General features: G+C 42.0%; 1 protein-coding gene across 6 annotated transcripts in view; it reads left to right on the top strand.

Annotated features, from left to right (window-relative positions):
- The window catches only part of LOC134325082 (kelch-like protein 29), a 279,536-nt gene that overhangs the window by 203,409 nt on the left and 53,161 nt on the right, over positions 1-22,966 (top strand). For all 6 annotated transcript variants that reach the window (XM_063007116.1, XM_063007115.1, XM_063007112.1 and 3 more), the window contains one exon: positions 20,758-20,902. In XM_063007116.1, the coding sequence (XP_062863186.1) occupies positions 20,758-20,902 (145 nt within the window). The remainder of the gene's footprint in view (positions 1-20,757; positions 20,903-22,966) is intronic.

The raw sequence follows: 22,966 nt of genomic DNA, 5'->3' as shown, positions 1-22,966 counted from the left end.
TCTTTTCATGGGACGACACTATAGACATGAAACTTGGATATAACTTAGAGTAGTCAGTGTACAACTTGTATAGCAGTGTAGATTTACTGTCTTCTGAAAATAACTCAACACACAGCCATTAATGTCTAAATAGCTGGCAACATAAGTGAGTACACCCCTCAGTGAACATGTCCAAATTGTGCCCAAATGTGTCGTTGTCCCTCCCTGGTGTCATGTGTCAAGGTCCCAGGTGTAAATGGGGAGCAGGGCTGTTAAATTTGGTGTTTTGGGTACAATTCTCTCATACTGGCCACTGGATATTCAACATTGCACCTCATGGCAAAGAACTCTCTGAGGATGTGAGAAATAGAATTGTTGCTCTCCACAAAGATGGCCTGGGCTATAAGAAGAATGCTAACACCCTGAAACTGAGCTACAGCATGGTGGCCAAGGTCATACAGCGGTTTTCCAGGACAGGTTCCACTCGGAACAGGCTTCGCCAGGGTTGACCAAAGAAGTTGAGTCCATGTGTTCGGCGTCATATCCAGAGGTTGGCTTTAAAAAATAGATACATGAGTGCTGCCAGCATTGCTGCAGAGGTTGAAGACGTGGGAGGTCAGCCTGTCAGTGCTCAGACCATACGCCGCACACTGCATCAACTCGGTCTGCATGGTCGTCATCCCAGAAGGAAGCTGACGCACAAGAAAGCCAGCAAACAGTTTGCTGAAGACAAGCAGTCCAAGAACATGGATTACTGGAATGCCCTGTGGTCTGACGAGACCAAGATAAACTTGTTTGGCTCAGATGGTGTCCAGCATGTGTGGCGGCGCCCTATTGAGAAGTACCAAGACAACTGTATCTTGCCTACAGTCAAGCATGGTGGTGGTAGCATCATGGTCTTGGGCTGCATGAGTGTTGCTGGCACTGGGGAGCTGCAGTTCATTGAGGGAAACATGAATTCCAACATGTACTGTGACATTCTGAAACAGAGCATGATCCCCTCCCTTCGAAAACTGGCAGTTTTCCAACACGATAACGACCCCAAACACAACCTCCAAGATGACAACTGCCTTGCTGAGGAAGCTGAAGGTAAAGGTGATGGACTAAACCCAATTGAGCACCTGTGGCGCATCCTCAAGTGGAAGGTGGAGGAGTTCAAGGTGTCTAACATCCACCAGCTCCGTGATGTCATCATGGAGGAGTGGAAGAGGATTCCAGTAGCAACCTGTGCAGCTCTGGTGAATTCCATGCCCAGGAGGGTTAAGGCAGTGCTGGATAATAATGGTGGTCACACAAAATATTGACACTTTGGGCACAATTTGGACATGTTTACTGTGGGGTGTACTCACTTATGTTGCCAGCTATTTAGACATTAATGGCTGTGTGTTGAGTTATTTTCAGAAGACAGTAAATCTACACTGCTATACAAGTTGTACACTGACTACTCTAAGTTATATCCAAGTTTTATGTCTATAGTGTTGTCCCATGAAAAGATATAATGAAATATTTGCAGAAATGTGAGGGGTGTACTCACTTTTGTGATACACTGTACATACAGTACATACATACATAATACACACATACATACATAATACACACATACATACATACATAATACATGCATACATACATACATAATACATGCATAAATACATACATAATACACACATACATACATAATACACAGATACATACATACATGCATGAATACATACATAATACACACATACATACATACTGTACATGCATAATACATACATACATGCATACAATCATACATACAAACATAATACACACATACATACATACATACATACATACATGCATGAATACATACATAATACACACATACACACATACATACATAATACATACATACATGCATACAATCATACATACATACATAATACACATACATACATACTATTATGAGAGGCCGTGTAGGCCATAATTCTTAGCTGAATTCTCTCTCACACACTATCATACTCTCTCTCTCACATACTACTATACTCCCTCGCATGCACTATCAAACTCTCTCACACACTATTATACTCGCTCTCACACACCATCATACTCCCTCTCACACACCATCATACTCGCTCTCACACACCATCGTACTCGCTCTCACACACCATCATACTCCCTCTCACACACCATCATTCTCCCTCTCACACACTATCATACTCCCTCTCACACACCATCATAATCGCTCTCACACACCATTATACTCCCTCTCACACACCATCATACTCCCTCTCACACACCATCATTCTCCCTCTCACACACTATCATACTCCCTCTCACACACCATCATACTCGCTCTCACACACCATCATACTCCCTGTCACACACCATCATACTCCCTCTCACACACCATCAAGGTGATCAAACAGGAAGGAAGACAGTTTACCTGATTGGCTTACAGCTGTAAGAACAGAGCCTGCACATAAATTAAAGCTACAAAAAACATTTAAATCTGGCAGCAGAGCTTTTAACAATGACTTTACACCTTTGTTGAGCTTTGGTGAGCTAGCCATGATATTTCTACTTATTTACCTTCTTTTACAAGGTCACTCTGGTTTGTGGAAATAAATGGTAATGAGGAGGACATGTTTTACTGTTTTTTTTTCATTATCACAGTGACACGCATTCAGAACTTTGAAAGGAAAACTGACAGCATGGGACATCACAGCATGATTCTGGAAATATTATTTTGTGTTGTGAGCTTAATGGATAAACACTGACCATTTTTTACTTTCTTTTAATTAGCCAGCAGTTAGAAGGAGGTGACAGTCAATGAAGTTTGGGTGCACTGGAGGCACTTTATGCATGTTTTTGTTCCCTAATAAATTCATATGAAAACGATCGGTAGAAATTAGACACAGGGATATATTTACTCCAAGAGTAACTCCAACAATCAGAACTGGTGGAGGACATTATACATACATACATACATACATACACACACTATACATACACACATACAATTATACATACATACAATCATACATACATACACACATACTATACATACACACATACAATTATACATACATACAATCATACATACATACATACATACAATCATACATACATACTTACATACATTAAATCATACATACATACATACATACATACATACATACATACATACATACAATCATACAGACATACTTACATACATTCAATCATACATACAAACATACATACATACATGTATCTGTTGGTCCTGGATTTTGTAAAGTTGCTTTGAGACAATGTCTATTGTAAAAAGCGCTATATAAATAAAGTTGACTTGACTTGACTTGACATACTTACATACATTCAATCATACATATAATCATACATACATACAATCATACATACATACAATCATACAGACATACTTACATACATTCAATCATACATACAATCATGTATACATACAGTGTATCACAAAAGTGAGTACACCCCTCACATTTCTGCAGATATCTAAGTATATCTTTTCATGGGACAACACTGACAAAATGACACTTTGACACAATGAAAAGTAGTCTGTGTGCAGCTTATATAACAGTGTAAATTTATTCTTCCCTCAAAATAATTCAATATACAGCCATTAATGTCTAAACCACCGGCAACAAAAGTGAGTACACCCCTAAGAGACTACACCCCTAAATGTCCAAATTGAGCACTGCTTGTCATTTTCCCTCCAAAATGTCATGTGATTTGTTAGTGTTACTAGGTCTCAGGTGTGCATAGGGAGCAGGTGTGTTCAATTTAGTAGTACAGCTCTCACACTCTCTCATACTGGTCACTGAAAGTTCCAACATGGCACCTCATGGCAAAGAACTCTCTGAGGATCTTTAAAGACGAATTGTTGCGCTACATGAAGATGGCCAAGGCTACAAGAAGATTGCCAACACCCTGAAACTGAGCTGCAGCACAGTGGCCAAGATCATCCAGCGTTTTAAAAGAGCAGGGTCCACTCAGAACAGACCTCGCGTTGGTCGTCCAAAGAAGCTGAGTACACGTGCTCAGCGTCACATCCAACTGCTGTCTTTGAAAGATAGGCGCAGGAGTGCTGTCAGCATTGCTGCAGAGATTGAAAAGGTGGGGGGTCAGCCTGTCAGTGCTCAGACCATACGCCGCACACTACATCAAATTGGTCTGCATGGCTGTCACCCCAGAAGGAAGCCTCTTCTGAAGTCTCTACACAAGAAAGCCCGCAAACAGTTTGCTGAAGACATGTCAACAAAGGACATGGATTACTGGAACCATGTCCTATGGTCTGATGAGACCAAGATTAATTTGTTTGGTTCAGATGGTCTCAAGCATGTGTGGCGGCAATCAGGTGAGGAGTACAAAGATAAGTGTGTCATGCCTACAGTCAAGCATGGTGGTGGGAATGCCATGGTCTGGGGCTGCATGAGTGCAGCAGGTGTTGGGGAGTTACATTTCATTGAGGGACACATGAACTCCAATATGTACTGTGAAATACTGAAGCAGAGCATGATCCCCTCCCTCCGGAAACTGGGTCGCAGGGCAGTGTTCCTGCATGATAATGACCCCAAACACACCTCTAAGACGACCACTGCTTTATTGAAGAGGCTGAGGGTAAAGGTGATGGACTGGCCAAGCATGTCTCCAGACCTAAACCCAATAGAACATCTTTGGGGCATCCTCAAGCGGAAGGTGGAGGAGCGCAAAGTCTCGAATATCTGCCAGCTCCGTGATGTCGTCATGGAGGAGTGGAAAAGCATTCCAGTGGCAACCTGTGAAGCTCTGGTAAACTCCATTCCCAGGAGAGTTAAGGCAGTTCTGGGAAATAATGGTGGCCACACAAAATATTGACACTTCAGGAACTTTCACTAGGGGGTGTACTCACTTTTGTTGCCGGTGGTTTAGACATTAATGGCTGTATATTAAGTTATTTTGAGGGAAGAATAAATTTACACTGTTATATAAGCTGCACACAGACTACTTTTCATTGTGTCAAAGTGTCATTTTGTCAGTGTTGTCCCATGAAAAGATATACTTAAATATCTGCAGAAATGTGAGGGGTGTACTCACTTCTGTGATACACTGTACATACAATCATACAGGCATACTTACATACATTCAGTCATACATACAATCATACATACATTCAATCATACATATAATCATACATACATACATACATTCATACATGCAGTTTAACCTGTTAAATAAGGTCCTTATTGAAGATCCTGACAAATAAGAAGTGCTTTTTTGTGTGTTCACATTCAAACAAGATGAAGTAAACAATACAAAATAAGTATTGGCTTATATGAGATGGTTAAATTTTCAAGAAGCCTTGTCTCTTTTAGTAAATAAAACAGGGTTTTAATCACATTTAACCAAGCTAAACTAAATTATAACTTTATCAAACCAAGCTAACTAAATTGATATGTTTTGTCAGTAGATTCATTAATGATGAACTAAAAAGAACTAAGTTTGTACCAACAACTTTTATTATAATAGATTTGGAATTTCTTGAAGAATGACCTAATGCACCAGTCACTTTCCTGCAGGTCTACACTGTGCAAGTTAGAAAAAATAAATTACATGTATAGAACTATGCTCTGTCTGAACTCGCAACGGAGACTAAAGTAACTGTTCCAAGTCTACACTGACTACTCCATCTGGCCAAGAAAGTAAATGGAAATGCTCTGACTCTGGCTGGGCTTTTTATATTGTAGCATTGTGATGCAGCCTAATTCCATTACTGGATCAGTTTGTTGACCTAGGGGATACTAAATTCCCTAAATTACAGTTACTTAGACATCCGTTAGGCTAAAAAGGTAAAATGGTGTCGGAGCACTAAATTACAGAAAAAAAACCCATTTTGTAACTCAAATGGAAAATGACAAAATAAATAGTGTTAAGAGCACACAGTAAAATCACTCTGTGTGGTTCTGTTAGACTGGTAAACATCCGTCTTCACCTTGATCTAAAGCCATGACCATGCCGAACCTCTGATTGCAATTACTATCAATTTTTTATTTTCATGCTGTCTCTATGGCTAAGCATAATTAAGGCCATTAGCTGTTGTAAATTTATACAATTAAGACAAGTGTAGTATTTTAGTGAATTTAAAACAGTCCCACATGTTAGATGTAGTTTCCATGATTAAGCTTTTTAATGTATTGTAATATTGTAATATTTTGTAATATTTTGTAATATTTATATACACCAATCAGGCATAACATTTTGACCACCTTCCTAATATTGTGTTGGTCCCCCTTTTGCTGCCAAAACAGCCCTGACCCGTTGAGGCATGGACTCCACTAGACTCCTGAAGGTGTGCTGTGGTTTCTGGCACCAAGATATTTGCAGTAGATCCTTTAACTCCTGTAAGTTGTGCGGTGGGGCCTCCATGGATCTGACTTGTTTGTCCAGCACATCCCACAGATGCTCAATTGGATTGAGATCTGGGGAAATTGGAGGCCAAGTCAACACCTTAAACTCGTTGTTGTGCTCCTCAAACCATTCCTGAACCATTTTTTCTTTGTGACAGAGCGCATTATCCTGCTGTAAGAGGCCACAGCCATCAGGGAATAGCGTTTTTTCATGAAAGGGTGTACATGGTCTGCAACAATGCTTAGGTAGATGGTACGTGTCAAAGTAACATCCACATGGATGGCAGGACCCAAGGTTTTCCAGCAGAACATTGCCCAAAGCATCACACTGCCTCCGCCAGCTTGCCTTCTTCCCAAGCAGCCCCATACACAACAAACTGCGATGCACTGTGTATTCTGACAGCTTTCTATCAGACACCTTTCTATCATTAACTTCTTCAGCAATTTCAGCTACAGTACCTCGTCTGTTGGATCGGACCACACGGGCCAGCCTTCACTACCCACGTGCATCAATTAACCTTGGCTCATGACCCTGTTGCTGGTTTACCACTGTTCCTATAGATACTGACCACTGCAGACCGGGAGCACCCCACAAGAGCTGTAGTTTTGGAGATGCTCTGACCCAGTCGTTTAGCCATCACAATTTGGCCCTGGATAAAATGCTCACTTTCTGCCTAGTATATCCGACCCACTAACAGGTGCCGTGATGGAGATAATCATTGTTAATCACTTCACCTGTCAGTGGTCATAATGTTATGACTGGTTGGTGTAGATGATTTTATATTTGCACCCTTAAAACACTGCATCTGGGCTTTTTTTTTTTCAAAAGTTGCACTTAATAGTAACAGACAGTACTAGACAGGTTATTATAAGGTGTTAAAAGTGTGTGGAATGAACAGTTCAGTGTCACAGAGAAGTAAAGCTCTGTGGGAAATAGGGGATGGGATTTTTGATTTCCTATCTTATAGCAAATTTGGTCCTCAGAGATAGTTTACAAGGTGCAGCTCTGCTTAGGTGTTTCATTACAAAAAAAAGGAAAGGTTAGCCAATTAGGAGGAAACAGTGAAGTTATAAAAAGAACATCCAGTGAAACTCAGCAGACCCTGAAACTATGTCTATTTTAATGTGTTCTCTACTTCTGTCTAGCCATTTCAACAAGATAAAGTATGTTGCATAAGGAACACTTGGGCAGCATTTGTGGAGTGAAGGCTGGCTCGTGTGGTCCGATCCACCACAAAGGTGTCAGAATACACAGTGCATCGCAGTTGCAGGGCTGGTTTCTCAGCAAAAGGGTGGCCAACACAATATTAGGAAGGTGGTCATAATGTTATGCCTGATTGGTGTATGAAGTGTGTAGTCATTTTAGTTTTCTTCTTCTGTAATATTTCTGAAGTCTCTTTTTATTACAGGTTTGGAACCTCTAGTAAATAATTCAGATTGGAAGAATATACAGATCTTTGCACTTTGTAGTAATATATAATTTACCTTTGTAAAATATGTAGGTTTCCATTTCTAGACGTAAAAGTGTTGTTCTTTGCTGAAACAGATCAAATGCATTTACACAGTTTAAGGTTTCTTTGTTCTTTCGGGTGGCACGGTGGCTTAGTGGGTAGCACTGTCGCCTCACAGCAAGAAGGTCCTGAGTTCGAATCCCAGGTGGGGCGGTCCGGGTCCTTTCTGTGTGGAGTTTGCATGTTCTCCCCGTGTCTGCGTGGGTTTACTCCGGGTGCTCCGGTTTCCTCCCACAGTCCAAAGACATGCAAGTGAGGTGAATTGAAGATACTAAATTGTCCAAGACTGTGCTTGATATAAACTTGTGAATTGATGAACCTTGTGTAATGAATAACTACCGTTCCTGTCATGAATGTAACCAAAGTGTAAAAACATGACGTTAAAATCCTAATAAACAAACAAACAAAACTTTGTTCTTTCTGGCTTTGGATTGGAAATGTGATCTCAGAAAGCTCCACTGTCAGTGCATGAGACGAACGGTTGCAGCAAGCTGACGTTATTTATTGCAGCTTTTAATCAAGCCTTCAAATAAAGCTAACAGTTGATCCTTGTAAATGCCTAACACAGAGAGAGTGGCTGATGAAGCAGCAGTGTGTAACGGCCCTAATATTAAATCATAAATCCGGATTGGGTTTCAAAAGGACAGGTTTGCCATATCAGCACTTGCAGTGTAACCAAGTAACGAATGGTTAATCCAGCTGGTGTGAGCAATGGAACGTAAATAACAGCACATTCTTACACGTGAAGTGTGGCCTCTGCTAAAAGTGAGCGGGGGAGCAGTGCCGGAGTTAGATTTTATCATTTTGACAAAAGCATAATACAGTATATATTAAGCATGGCACTACAGCAGGAGATGCTAGCAGCAGTGACACACAGAGAGAACACAATGAACACATACACACATCACCACACAGTTTCTATAAAATGACTATAGATTAAAACTTCTGCTTCTGGCAACTTCTAGATTATCCATATAACATTTAAATAATAAAAAGTTATAACAATTTTTTTCCCTCTTTTTCTCTAATTTCCCCCCCAATTTTCTCCCCTAATCTAGTCATATCCAATTACCCTGATTGCATTTACATTTTTGGCATTTAGCAGACGCCTTTACCCAAAGTGACTTACATTAAAGTGACAGTATACAGTCTAAGCAATTGAGGGTTAAGGGCCTTGCTCAAGAGCCCAACAGTGGCAACTTGGCAGTGGTGGGGCTTGAACCAGCAACCTTCTGATTACTAGTCCAGTACCTTAACCGCAAGGCTACAACTGCTCTACAACTGTTTGCTTTACGCTTCACCTATACCCATACTACCCTCCACTGCTGACTGAGGAGCTTCACACCTGCCCCCCCTCACAAAAGTGAGTACACCCCTTAGTGAAAGTTCCTGAAGTGTCAATATTTTGTGTGGCCACCATTATTTCCCAGAACTGCCTTAACTCTCCTGGGCATGGAGTTTACCAGAGCTTCACAGGTTGCCACTGGAATGCTTTTCCACTCCTCCATGACGACATCACGGAGCTGGCGGATATTCGAGACTTTGCGCTCCTCCACCTTCCGCTTGAGGATGCCCCAAAGATGTTCTATTGGGTTTAGGTCTGGAGACATGCTTGGCCAGTCCATCACCTTTACCCTCAGCCTCTTCAATAAAGCAGTGGTCGTCTTAGAGGTGTGTTTGGGGTCATTATCATGCTGGAACACTGCCCTGCGACCCAGTTTCCGGAGGGAGGGGATCATGCTCTGCTTCAGTATTTCACAGTACATATTGGAGTTCATGTGTCCCTCAATGAAATGTAACTCCCCAACACCTGCTGCACTCATGCAGCCCCAGACCATGGCATTCCCACCACCATGCTTGACTGTAGGCATGACACACTTATCTTTGTACTCCTCACCTGATTGCCGCCACACATGCTTGAGACCATCTGAACCAAACAAATTAATCTTGGTCTCATCAGACCATAGGACATGGTTCCAGTAATCCATGTCCTTTGTTGACATGTCTTCAGCAAACTGTTTGCGGGCTTTCTTGTGTAGAGACTTCAGAAGAGGCTTCCTTCTGGGGTGACAGCCATGCAGACCAATTTGATGTAGTGTGCGGCGTATGGTCTGAGCACTGACAGGCTGACCCCCCACCTTTTCAATCTCTGCAGCAATGCTGACAGCACTCCTGCGCCTATCTTTCAAAGACAGCAGTTGGATGTGACGCTGAGCACGTGCACTCAGCTTCTTTGGACGACCAACACGAGGTCTGTTCTGAGTGGACCCTGCTCTTTTAAAACGCTGGATGATCTTGGCCACTGTGCTGCAGCTCAGTTTCAGGGTGTTGGCAATCTTCTTGTAGCCTTGGCCATCTTCATGTAGCGCAACAATTCGTCTTTTAAGATCCTCAGAGAGTTCTTTGCCATGAGGTGCCATGTTGGAACTTTCAGTGACCAGTATAAGAGAGTGTGAGAGCTGTACTACTAAATTGAACATACCTGCTCCCTATGCACACCTGAGACCTAGTAACACTAACAAATCACATGACATTTTGGAGGGAAAATGACAAGCAGTGCTCAATTTGGACATTTAGGGGTGTAGTCTCTTAGGGGTGTACTCACTTTTGTTGCCGGTGGTTTAGACATTAATGGCTGTATATTGAGTTATTTTGAGGGAAGAATAAATTTACACTGTTATATAAGCTGCACACAGACTACTTTTCATTGTGTGAAAGTGTCATTTTGTCAGTGTTGTCCCATGAAAAGATATACTTAAATATCTGCAGAAATGTGAGGGGTGTACTCACTTTTGTGATACACTGTATATATATATATATATATATATATATATATATATATATATAAATATATACAGTATATACATACATATATACACATATACACATATATACATATATATATATATATATATATATATATATATATATATATATATATATACAGTACATGTATGTATATATAAACAAATAAAGGTGTTTTATTATTTTCTATTCTATTTTAAAGCCACACACATCCATTAATGTATAGAAATAATATGCAGTTGTATAAAAGGCTTGTGGCAACAGTTGAAAACGCACTATTCCCTTTTTTAGTCTTGGATTCATGTAAGTACTGGTATAAAGAGAAAAAAAAATTGTCTGGCCTAGCTCTGACCCCAATCTTATCCAACACATTCATAATAAATTGGGATGCCAACTGTGAAAAGGTCTTTACCACCCAACAATAATGCCAAACTCACTTTTGCTCTTTTGGCTACATAAAATTGCATGCCCTCAGTCAGCTTTCAACGTGAAAAGCTTTACAAGTAAGGTACAGGCTATTATAGTAGCAAAGGGAACCAACTTCTTACTAATGGCCAATAATTTAGGGGAGGATAAATGTTTGGTTTGATCAGGGGTGCCCATTGTTCTGGATGAAAACCACATATTTTGCAGATGCCCTTATTCAGAGTAGTTTACAAAACATTTGTAAAAGGACTGAAGGTAAATGTAATTTGTACATGGAAATATGCTCACTTGTGAATTAAAAAGTTCATTAAACCGTGTTGAGGAGGGTTTTACTAGAGCAGAGGTGTAAAAGCTGCTGTGTTTATTAATGCTAAGGGGTTGATAAGCCACTCAGAGCTCTAGAGATGTCAAGTGGTTCAGATATGCTTGATATGCACAGAAATAATAAAGCATCTGAGGCCAGCGTCTGGGTCTTTGTACTGTTGCCTCTGCATTGCCGTTTTATTTAGTTTTATTTATTTATTTAGGTAACTTCTTATAGCTCTGTGGAGTTCTGGCCTCTACTGGGGTTACAACCATGTCATCTACCAAAAGCAGCCAAAGGCTTTAATCTATAATTATAACAGTGACACACAAAACCATCCTGTGCTTGGACCATTTAGAGACCACTGTTATCTTTTATGACACTTGGTACCTGTTACTTATTGATGAGGATGAAATACTGCTCTCATAGTATAACTGTTTAGTAAGATATGATATCAGCTGCAGGTGGCACAGTAACTCGATGGGTATCACTCAAAAAGAGAAGTTTCTGGGTCCTTTCTGTGTGGAGTTTGCATGTTTTCCTTGTGGATTTCATCAGGGAGCTCCGGTTTCCTTCCTCAGTCCAAAGACATGCAGTCTTTGAGCTAATTCGAGCTATTAAAATTGCCCTAGTTGTTAATGTCTAAGTGAATGTGTGTGTCTGGTTGCTCTGTGATGGACTGGTGACCTGTCCATGGTGTTTTCTGAATAGGATAAGCGGTGGTAAAACAGACAGTGCATAAGTGAGTGATATAAGCTGAGTAATATATGCTTTATTATTGCCTGTTGGCCCGTGTGGTCCGTTCCAACAGACGAGCTACTGTAGCTCAAACTGCTACAAAGTTAATACTGGTTCTGATAGAAAGGTGTCAATACACAGTGCGTCGCAGTTTGTTGCGTATGGGGCTGCATAGCCACAGTCAGTCAGGGTGCCCAAGCTGACCCCGGTCCACTGCCGAAAGCGCCAACAATGGGCACGTGAGCATCAGAACTGGACCACGGAGCAATGGAAGAAGGTGACCTGGTCTGATGAATCTTGTTTTCTTTTACATCACGTGGATGGCCGGGTGCGTGTGCATCACTTACCTGGGGAACACATGGTACCAGGATGCACTATGGGAAGAAGGCAAGCCAGCAGAGGCAGTGTGATGCTTTGGGCCATTTTCTGTTGGGAAACCTTGGCTCCTGCCTTTCATGTAGATGTTACTTTGACACGTACCACCTGCCTAAGCATTGTTGGAGACCATGTACACCCTTTTATGGAAACAGTATTTCCTGATGGCTGTGGCCTCTTTCAGCAGTATAATGCGCCCTGCCACAAAGCAAAAATAGTTCAGGAATGGTTTGAGGAGCATAACAACGAGTTTAAGGTGTTGACTTGGCCTCCTAATTCCCCAGATCTCAATCCAATCGAGCATCTGTGGGATGTGCTGGACAAACAAGTCCGATCCATGGAGGCCCCACCTCACAACTTACAGTAGTTGAAGGATCTGCTGATAACATCTTGGTGCCAGATACCACAGCACAGCATTAGGGGTCTAGTGGAGTCCATGCCTCGACGGGTCAGGGCTGTTTTGGCAGCAAAAGCACAATATTAGGAAGGTGGTCATGTTATGCCTGATCGGTGTATATATATAGTATATTTTCCCTTAGTGGAGGCCAAACCCATCAGAATGAATGCAGAACATAAATGGGTGTAACTCGTCAGAAAAGAGGCACACATGGCGTTCACCTGTCAGAGATGTTTGTAGTATATACAAAAGGAAGGAGGGAAGCTAAAGAAAAGGAAAAATACAAGAGGGAAGCAAGGAGAAAAGAGGAAAATAGCAAAGGAAGTAAGAGGAATAGAATGAATATAGGGATATTCAAATTAAGAATGGAAGTGTTAAGAAAGAAAATATATAAAGAAATAAATGGCCGCTCAGGTGGCGCAGCGGTAAAAAACACACGCTGTTCACTAGAGCTGAGATCTCGAATACATCGTATTAAATCTCGGCTCTGCCTGCCGAACAGGCAACGATTGGCCTGTTGTTCTGATAGGGGCGGGATTAAGCCGGATGCGGACTCTCTCTCAGACTAGTGCGATTACGACCTCTGCTGGCTGGTTGGTGGCGCCTGCACAGAGATGGGAAAGGAGTGCGGTAGAGGGTGTGGCTCTCCGTACACAGCGCTGTACTGCACTGCACTCGTCAAGTGTAGGTGATAAGATGTTCGATTTCTGTGCACGTGTCAGAGGGGGCGTGGAGCAGCCTCGTTCTCCCCAATCAGGAGCAGGGACCAGCATTAGTGAGAGGATGATTGACGGGCAGAAATTGGATGCGCTAAAGTGGGAGAAAAGGGGGGGGAGGGGGGATAAGGGAATAGGAGAGGAAGAAAGCATTGAAAAACCAATGAAGGATAAAGAAAGGTACAGTATTTTAAAACAGAAAAGGCAAAACAGGGCAGTATGACTATGAAGCCAAGCTGAATAAAATACAAAATAAAAAAGGAAACTACAAGAATCATGAAAATGATGCAAATAAATATTACAGTGCAGTGCTTTCCATTAGGATCTGAGGGTTTGCTTCTTCCTCTGTCCACTTGGCTTGTCCTCCAAGTAAGTAATTATATTATTTGATTAGGGTCTGAGTAGAGTTTGTCTTTTTTGTGTCCACTTAGGCTTCCTTTCAGTCATTTGATTTTCTCTCTGAAACATGCCAATTGATGGATAGGCCACAGAATTAGAGTGAGTAGAGTTAGTGATTGAAAGAAAGTGAGTGATGCCCTGAAATAAACTGGCATCCTGTTTGCTGTGTTTGTTGTGTGATTGCATGAGTGAGTGCGTGAGCGTGTGAGAGTGAGCGATGCCCTGCAATAAACTGGCACCCTGTACTTAAGTGTTTTCGCTTTGCGCCCAGGAGTGTGTGATTGAGTGATCGACTAAGTGAATGATCAGGTGAGTTAGTGCATGGGTGAGTTGGTGTGTGCATGTGTGGGTTGGTGAGTGAATGAGTGAGCAAATGAGTAGTATTTTTAGCATTTCCATTAGCCGCCGTGAACATAAGACCTTGAACCAGTGCCCTTTATTTCATACGTTCAGATATTGGCATTAAATAGGTAGAATCTGATGAGAAGTGCTGCAGAGCTGCTTGTTTTGATTACAGCTTTAGCTCAACAGCAAGCGGCTCATCTCAGCAGCTGGCAGCTTTGACTAAGGACCATGGAGCCGGTGATCTTTTTAAGGTCGAGCATTGCGTCTTTTAGCACTGCTGCTCATGTGGCCATATCCGCAATGGAGGAGTGACTGGTCGAACGTCCTGCTGGCACACTCATTGTGGTGGGCAGGCAGAAAGTCGCTCTGGGAGGTGCTCATGCAGCGCCAGCTAATGTGATGTGCTTAAAATGTAAATAAACCTGCTGTGGGGCCAAGCTGCCTTTAGCTATCACAAGCCCATGCACCACAGAGCAGGGAAATGACATGGGCACACAGTTGGCTTCCTCCGTAGTAGAAACTTTGTTTAACTTGGTAAGGCAGAGTCACTGTGAATAAGTGATTTTTTTTATTTCTTTAATCAGTTTACAGGCTCTGTTGTGAGTACCGTGGAAGGGGGAAGGGAGTAAGACAGACACACATGCAGAGACGTCTTTAGAAGCTTATTTTACCACTTCTGCTCCCCTGCTGAGGATGCCAGACTGACACTTCAGTGCTTGGCTGGGAGTGCAAAACATGTTGTGTAGGATGGACACGCACACACTCCACACGCTCGCTCGCTCGCTCATGTAACTCTTTGAAATTATTTCTTGATGACAGAATTCCCAGATATGTCTGGTCAAGCAGAGCGCTATGTGTCATAGAGAGATTAAATTAAGAGGCTTAAGCACAACCACCACTGGGTCCAAAGCAGAATCATTTCTAAATATAGTGGGAGCTGGTGGTATGGAATGCTGCATGCACTTCACATGAAAGTGAGAGTTATTTCAATGCTTGCCCCATGAAGGCAGCAGCAGGCTGTGCATTTTAGATTGATGACCATACATTGATCAGCCATAACATTAAAACCACCTCCTTGTTTCTACACTCACTGTCCATTTTATCAGCTCCACTTACCATATACACAGCAGCACTGCTGGAGTTTTTAAATACCATGTCCACTCACTGTCCACTCTATTAGACACTCCTACCTAGTTGGTCCACCTTGTAGATGTGAAGTCAGAGACTATCGCTCATCTATTGCTGCTGTTTGAGTTGGTCATCTTTTAAACCTTCATCAGTGGGCCCAGGATGCTGCCCACGGGGCGCTGTTGGCTGGATATATTTTTGGTTGGTGGACTATTTTCAGTCCAGCAGGGACAGTTGAGGTGTTTAAAAACTCCATCAGAGCTGCTGTGTCTGATCCACTCATACCAGCACAACACACACTAACAAACCACCACCATGTCAGTATCACTGCAGTGCTGAGAATGATCCACCACCCAAATAATATCTACTCTGTAGTGGTTCTGTGGAGGTCCTGACCATTGAAGAACAGGGTGAAAGCAGGCTAAAAAGGTATGCAGAGAAACAGATGGACTACAGTCAGTAATTGTAGAACTACAAAGTGCTTCTATATGGTAAGTGGAGCTGATAAAATGGACAGTGAGTGTAGAAACAAGGAGGTGGTTTTAATGTTATGGCTGATCGGTGTATAATAAACATTCTGGACATCATACAATACAGAGTCTAGCATTAAGGAAAGGTGAGTTAGCTTTCTCAATGTCAGATGGGAGAACTCAAAGTCAAATCACCTATTGCTAATTTGATTGAATTTATTTCATTACAAGCAATCCACTACCATCAAGACTGTCCTTCATATGTCACCACAGCATCCTGGTAAATCCTACTTGTTTTGATAGACACACAGGTCCAGGTACCTCATTTTTGGAACTCGCAGTGCTCACTGTCAAACCAGACATGGTGATTTACCCTACACGGCTGCATTTATCATGGCCAGATAATGGTTTTGCTGCTGCCCTTGCTTGCAGGCAGCGGCATATGGGCCACTTTCATACTGCAGTCTAATATAGCTGTCACTCCTGCTTGGAGTCCTGAATCTGGGTACATGCATATATATTTTGGTTCTGAAAATACCAAAATACACAGAGTAGCAAGCCGTATGATCCAAATGATGTGTTTTAGTGGTTAGAGTTATTATTTATTTATTTATTAGAAGTTTAACGTCATGTTTTACACACTTTAGTTACATTCATGACAGAACAGATAATTACTGGTTACACAAGGTTCATCAGTTCACAAGTTTAATGTCAAACACAGTCATGGACAATTTAATTTCTCCAATTCACCTCACTTGCATGTCTTTGGACTGTGGGAGGAAACTCAAGCAGACACGGGGAGAACTCCATGCAGAAAGGACCCGGAGGCGCCCAGGTGGCACAGCGGGATATTCCGCTAGCACACCAGCGCCGAGATTCTGAACTCCACCGTCGGCTGGGTGCCATCTAGTGGGCATAATTGGCAATGCCTGCAGTAGACACTAATTGGCTACCGTGTCTGCAAGGGTGGGATGACTGGACTATGTGGGTTGGGTCTTCTAACGCTGTGCAAGGACGCCTGTGCAGAGTGCATGGGTGAAAAGAACAGGTCCACTATGAATTGCGCATGGATCGGAGGAGGCGTGAGCAGGAAGTATACCTTCTTCTAATGCAATGATATGCATAAATGCATAAATAAATAGAAAAAAAAAAAAGGACCCGGATCGCCCACCTGGGGATTGAACCCAGGACCTTCTTGTTGTGAGGCGACAGTGCTACACACTGAGCCACCGTGCTATCGGTTAGAGTTATTAAAGGATGGCGCAGTGGTTTTATGTGCTAGCGTACCACCACTTAGATTCAGTTCTAGCTTTGCTATCAACCTTCCTGGCACCTTTTTGGACACAGTTGGCTGTGTTTGATGGGGTGAGTGGTTCTGGCTAGTTGAGGAGCCTGCAAGTGAGATACCAGGTTTACAGATAGTTGGTGTGACTCTGTGTACGGAATGCTAATTTTGTGTGCAATACTGCTTTATGTGTGACTCTGGTAGGTGAAAAGAAATGGTCCGTGAATGTGTGCCTGTCGGTGGAGCTTTCCTAGGTAAAGTGGGGTCCGTATCAGCAGAGGAAGTTACAAATGGGGAACTAATTACAAATAGATTAGGACTAACAGGGATAAATGCAAAAATGGAGTAATAAAAATAAATAAAAATAAATATTAGAGGTCAACCCTTTAAAACAGCTGTCCTAAAGGTTTCCTAGGATACCCTGGTTTTCTTCCAGAAACATGCAAAAGATAAATTGACTATAATCTTGCTTAGCGCATCAGATGTGTCAAGACTAGACCTAATAAAAACAGCTAAAATCTTAATTATTATTATTATTACTTTTTAATAAAGTAAAAAGTAGAAATGTCAAGTCTGTGTGATTCTCTGGTGTGTTAAGAACACAACACTATCATTGAAGGCATTGAATTTTGAACCCTGCTGTTCAGTTTGTTGACTTTTAATATGATCCACAATATTATTTTTTCCCCAGGATGCACCACTGCTCAACTGAGAGGGCACAAAATGTAATTAACTATACAAGTTTCACTGCACAATGTCATGTGAGGGTAGAATCGCAAGTGTTTTGGAAGGCGTGATTGTAATTCATTTATCTTCCTCATCAGTAATGCGCGTCTTCTCCGCTGCTTATTTACTCATTCCAGAAAAAAGTGATTGCAGTCAGACTGGCATAATTTCACAGAGCCGTTTTATCGATGATCAATGTAGGGGTCGGCCTGTTGGTCCTGTCTCGTTTCCCGATACAAGTCGCTACTCCTCCATTCGGATAATGAGTGTAATTGGATAAATGAAGTGTGGGATGAGTAACTTGTGACGAATTGGTTCTTTAAACTTCAAGACGTGTCTTTGCTCACCACATTGAGCTTTCACTGGGTCAATACTAATCCTGTAGTAAAGTACTAAACCCTAATACTTACAGTAATGCCTTTTTATGTAGCACTTGTACATTAGTGCTGAATTGGACACAAGGGTTCTGGAACTCTTTTTTAAATGAAATAATTCTGTGCAACTCTATGTACAATAAGTGACCAAAAATATGTGGACACCCCTTCTGAGTAATGGATTTCTATATTTTAGCCACACTATTCCAACCTGTAACAGTTCCAGCCTGTAAACCCAAGCAATGCAATCTGCAAGGACAGACACTGGTAGTAGCGGGTAGAGCAACAACTGTTTAGCTTTAAAGTGCTTGACCACACATGCATACAGAACAGGGCTGTCAAGTTCCAAGGAGTGTATTGAGGTCCAAAGAAGCAACACTAGCACAGGAACCATTCGTCAGGAGCTCACTCACTTACTTTCTTAACCGCTTATCCAATTAGGGTCGTGGCTCCCAGCTTTTCAATGGGCGCAAGGCACACAGTAACACCCTGGACGGGGTGCCAGTCCATTGCAGTCCATTAACCTGCTTGCATGTTTTTGGACTGTGGGAGGAAACCGAACTCCCAGAGGAAACCCTCATAGACACGGGGAGAACATGCCCACCAAGCCACCGTGCCACCCTCGCCAGGAGCTACATTGCTAAATTAGGTTTTCACATCTGAGCAGCTAAACTCAATTCTATGATCACTATTCACAATACCAGCCAATTCTACAGAATGGTTAAAGCACAACACCATTGGACTAATGATGCACCAGGCACGTGCACAGATAGACCCCTAGTGGTGCTCAAGCACCTGCCCTTTTGCCCTGGATGAGAAAAGTGTCCTTTCTGCTGGAGCCCAAAATTGTTTTGATATCTGACGGGCATTTATTTGAGTTCTTGTGAGATAATAGCAGCTCTCTTTTATCCTGGATTAGGCCATCTACCAGTAAAGCAAATGAGGGAGATGTATCAGTATCAGTTGTTTGGTTATTAAAAAGCGTGCACAATATGGCCTTGTTTTTGCCTGTTTTTCATTTATTTATGCAATTTGATAATTTGAATTATCTGATTAGATGTGTATTGATTGTGTTAACAAAAATAAATATATAAGTTAAATATCCTACTGTTTTTTTTTTTGTGGTTTTTTTTTTGTAATAAATTTGGCGATGAGTGTCCTTTTTTTTGGCTTGAGCACCTGCCCCCAAAAATGTCTGTGCATGTGCCTGTGATGCACCATCTAGCAGACTGATGGACCAGTCCAGGTTTGGCAAATCCTGTGAAATTCTACTTTCCAGCTACCTACCAGTTTTATCTCTGATGTTTTTGGAATGACACATCTTTGTCAAACCCCGCTCTGTACCATGCTCTATACCACTCAAGAAAGACACACATCAAGGCTTTTTTCTGTACTGGCACACAAATGGTGGAACGAACTTCCCCAGTCTGTTCGAACATCCAAGTCTCTCACCACACACACACACATACACACACCCATTTACCTGTAGGGCAGTTCAGTGTCTCCAATTAACCTTGGACTGTGGGAGGAAACCGGAGCTCCCGGAGGAAACTTACGCAGACACAGGGAGAACATGCAAACTCTGCACAGAAAGGACCCAGACCGCCCCACCTGGGTTTCGAACCCAGGACCTTCTTGCTGTGAGGCGACAGTGCTACCCACCAAGCCACCGTGCCGTCCTCGTCAGGAGCTACATTGCCAAATTAGGTTTTCACATCTGAGGAGATAGTCAATTTTATGATCACTATTCACAATGCCAGCCAGTTCTACTGTACAGAGTGGTTAAAGCACCACACCATTGGACTTATGATACACCATCTAGCAGACTGATGGACCAGTCCAGGTTTGGCAAATCCTGGGAAATTTTGCTTTCCAGCTACCTACCAGTTTTATCACTGATGTTTTTGGAATGACACATCTCTGTCAAACCCCACTCTGTACCATGCAACCTCTGAGCCACTAGTCTCGCCCGTCTTTATCCTCAAGGCTCTTTTCTGTATTGGCACCCAAATTCCAAATGGTGGAACAAACTTCCCTAGTCTGTTTGAACATCCCAACATGGGCGGTTAAAGACCCACCTCTTTACTAAGCACTTAAGTGTAGAACTACCATGCACGTTTTAACCCTCTATAGCATCCTTTTTATATATATGTATTAATAATACAAAAGCAGATTTGTATCCTTAGATTGTTGTTTACTTAAACCAGAGTAGGGAAATGTTTACTGTGGAAGCACTTCTGTAAGCCGTTCTGGATAAGAGCTCTGGCTAAATGCCCAAAATATAAATGTCAGTTTCTTAAAAGGAGATGGTTGGGCATCTAAATACTTTTGGCTATGCTGTCATATCATATATTAAGTCTGTGTATAGCTCAGTAAGTTGAACTTGTAACTCAATTTCTTGTGTCTTTGATCTACAGATAACAAATATGCTCCTGCTGTAACGCTCAACGGCTTAATCTATATCCTGGGAGGAGCATACGCCAGAGCCACAACCATCTACGACCCAGAGAAGGGCAACATCAAAGCGGGACCCAACATGCACCACTCGAGGCAGTTCTGCAGGTAATGAGTACACTCTGACCCTGAGGCAATATCGCCAGCCGAGGTTTCGCTGCTATTTTTCTGCATTAATGTCTCTGAAATCCACCTCGCTCCTGAGAAAGATTGGTCATACCAAGAGACCGCCCTTTTAGTGGACAGCATCCATTTATTCTCTCAGCCTATAAAACCCAGCACCGCCAAATGTCATATGCTTCATGAATGTAATATATTTAGGAAGGCCGATATCTGTATCATGGGGTCGTTGTGTTTTTTACTGTGGAGAGCCAGGATCTTGAGCTGAGACCTCAGCGTGAACAATCACGGTGCGCTGTTGGCTGGATATTTTTGGTTGGTGGATTATTCTCAGTGACAGTGAGGTGTTTAAAAAACTCCATCAGCGCTGCTGTGTCTTATCCACTCATACCAGCACAACACACACTAACACACCACCACCATGTCAGTGTCACTGCAGTGCTGAGAGTGATCCACCACTGAAATAATACCTACTCTGTAGTGGTCCTGTGGGGGTCCTGACCATTGAAGAACAGGGTGAAAGCAGGCTAAAAAAGTATGTAGAGAAACAGATGGACTACAGTCAGTAATTGTAGAACTTCAAAGTGCTTCTATATAGTAAGTGGAGCTGTTAAAATGGACAGTGAGTGTAGAAACAAGGATGTGGTTATAATGTTATGCCTGATTGGAATAAAAACGGCATATCTGTAATGGTTTTACTTAAGTGATGATCATCAGTGTATTTATGTTAGTTGTCAAAGAAGTGTGTTCCATAAGAGCATTCCTAGTCCTCTTTAAGTTCTGATTTATTTTTATTTATTTATTTATCAGGGAAAAAAAAGTCTTTTTTTTTTATTCTCTCTTGGTTGACTACAGTTTTCTCAACTGGGCAAAATTATTATATATAAAACAATAAATGATAAATATGGTTAATATTTATAATGGTAAGTATTAACTATAAAAACATGTCCTACATTGCTGTTCACATAAAAACCCTTTAGAATAAAGACAGAAGTAGTTTGAGAGATACATTTCTTTATTTGAAAAAAGGAAAGTGGAAAAAAAAAAACCTTTGCACTCATAAGAGTTTTTTTTTCTGGTCCCCCGGGTTAAGATTTGGGTTGCATCTGTCTCCTCTGCTGATTGGTATTCACAGCAGAGAGAGTAATTAGCTCAGTGGCAGATGAAGCGTGGATGAGCCGCAGAACAATTGCTCGTCTCCCCAACATAACTGTGTATGTGTGGGTCTGTTTGTGTGCATTTACATACTCGTCTTTGCACTACTGTGGTGTGTTTGCGATACACACACTGTATGGTTCCCAGAAATGGAACGTCGGTTCCAGTCACAGTGCTAAGAGTTGGGGCATTATCATTCTGAAGCATGCTGAGAGAGTGAAATGAACATGGCAAAAGCTGAAAATTAGGAAGTAAATGATTTATTCTTGCTGTGGTATATACACCGATCAGCCATAACATTAAAACCACCTCCTTGTTTCTACACTCACTGTCCATTTTATCAGCTCCACTTACCATATAGGAGCACTATGTAGTTCTACAATTATTGACTGTAGTCCATCTGTTTCTGTGTATGCTTTGTTAGCCCCCTTTTATGCTGTTCTTCAATGGTCAGGACCCCCACAGGATCACTACAGAGTAGGTATTATTTGGGTGGTGGATCATTCTCAGTACTGCAGTGACACTGGCATGGTGGTGGTGTGTTAGTGTGTGTTGTGCTGGTATGAGTGGATCAGACACAGCAATGCTGGTGGAGTTTTTAAATACCTCAGTGTCACTGCTGGACTGAGAATAGTCCACCAACCAAAAATATCCAGCCAACAGCGCCCTGTGGGCAGCGTCCTGTGACCACTAATGAAGATCAAGAAGATGACCAACTCAAACAGCAGCAATAGATGAGCGATCGTCTCTGACTTTACATCTACAAGGTGGACCAACTAGGTAGGAGTGTCTAATATGGTGGACAGTGAGTGGACAAACCATCACCATGTCAGTGTCACTGCAGTGCTGAGAATGATCCACCACCTAAATAATACCTGCTCTGTGGTGGTCCTGTGG

This window comes from Trichomycterus rosablanca, chromosome 13 (assembly GCF_030014385.1).
Source record: "Trichomycterus rosablanca isolate fTriRos1 chromosome 13, fTriRos1.hap1, whole genome shotgun sequence".
In the NCBI taxonomy this organism is placed as follows: domain Eukaryota; kingdom Metazoa; phylum Chordata; class Actinopteri; order Siluriformes; family Trichomycteridae; genus Trichomycterus; species Trichomycterus rosablanca.
This window is presented reverse-complemented; position numbering and strand designations above follow the sequence as displayed.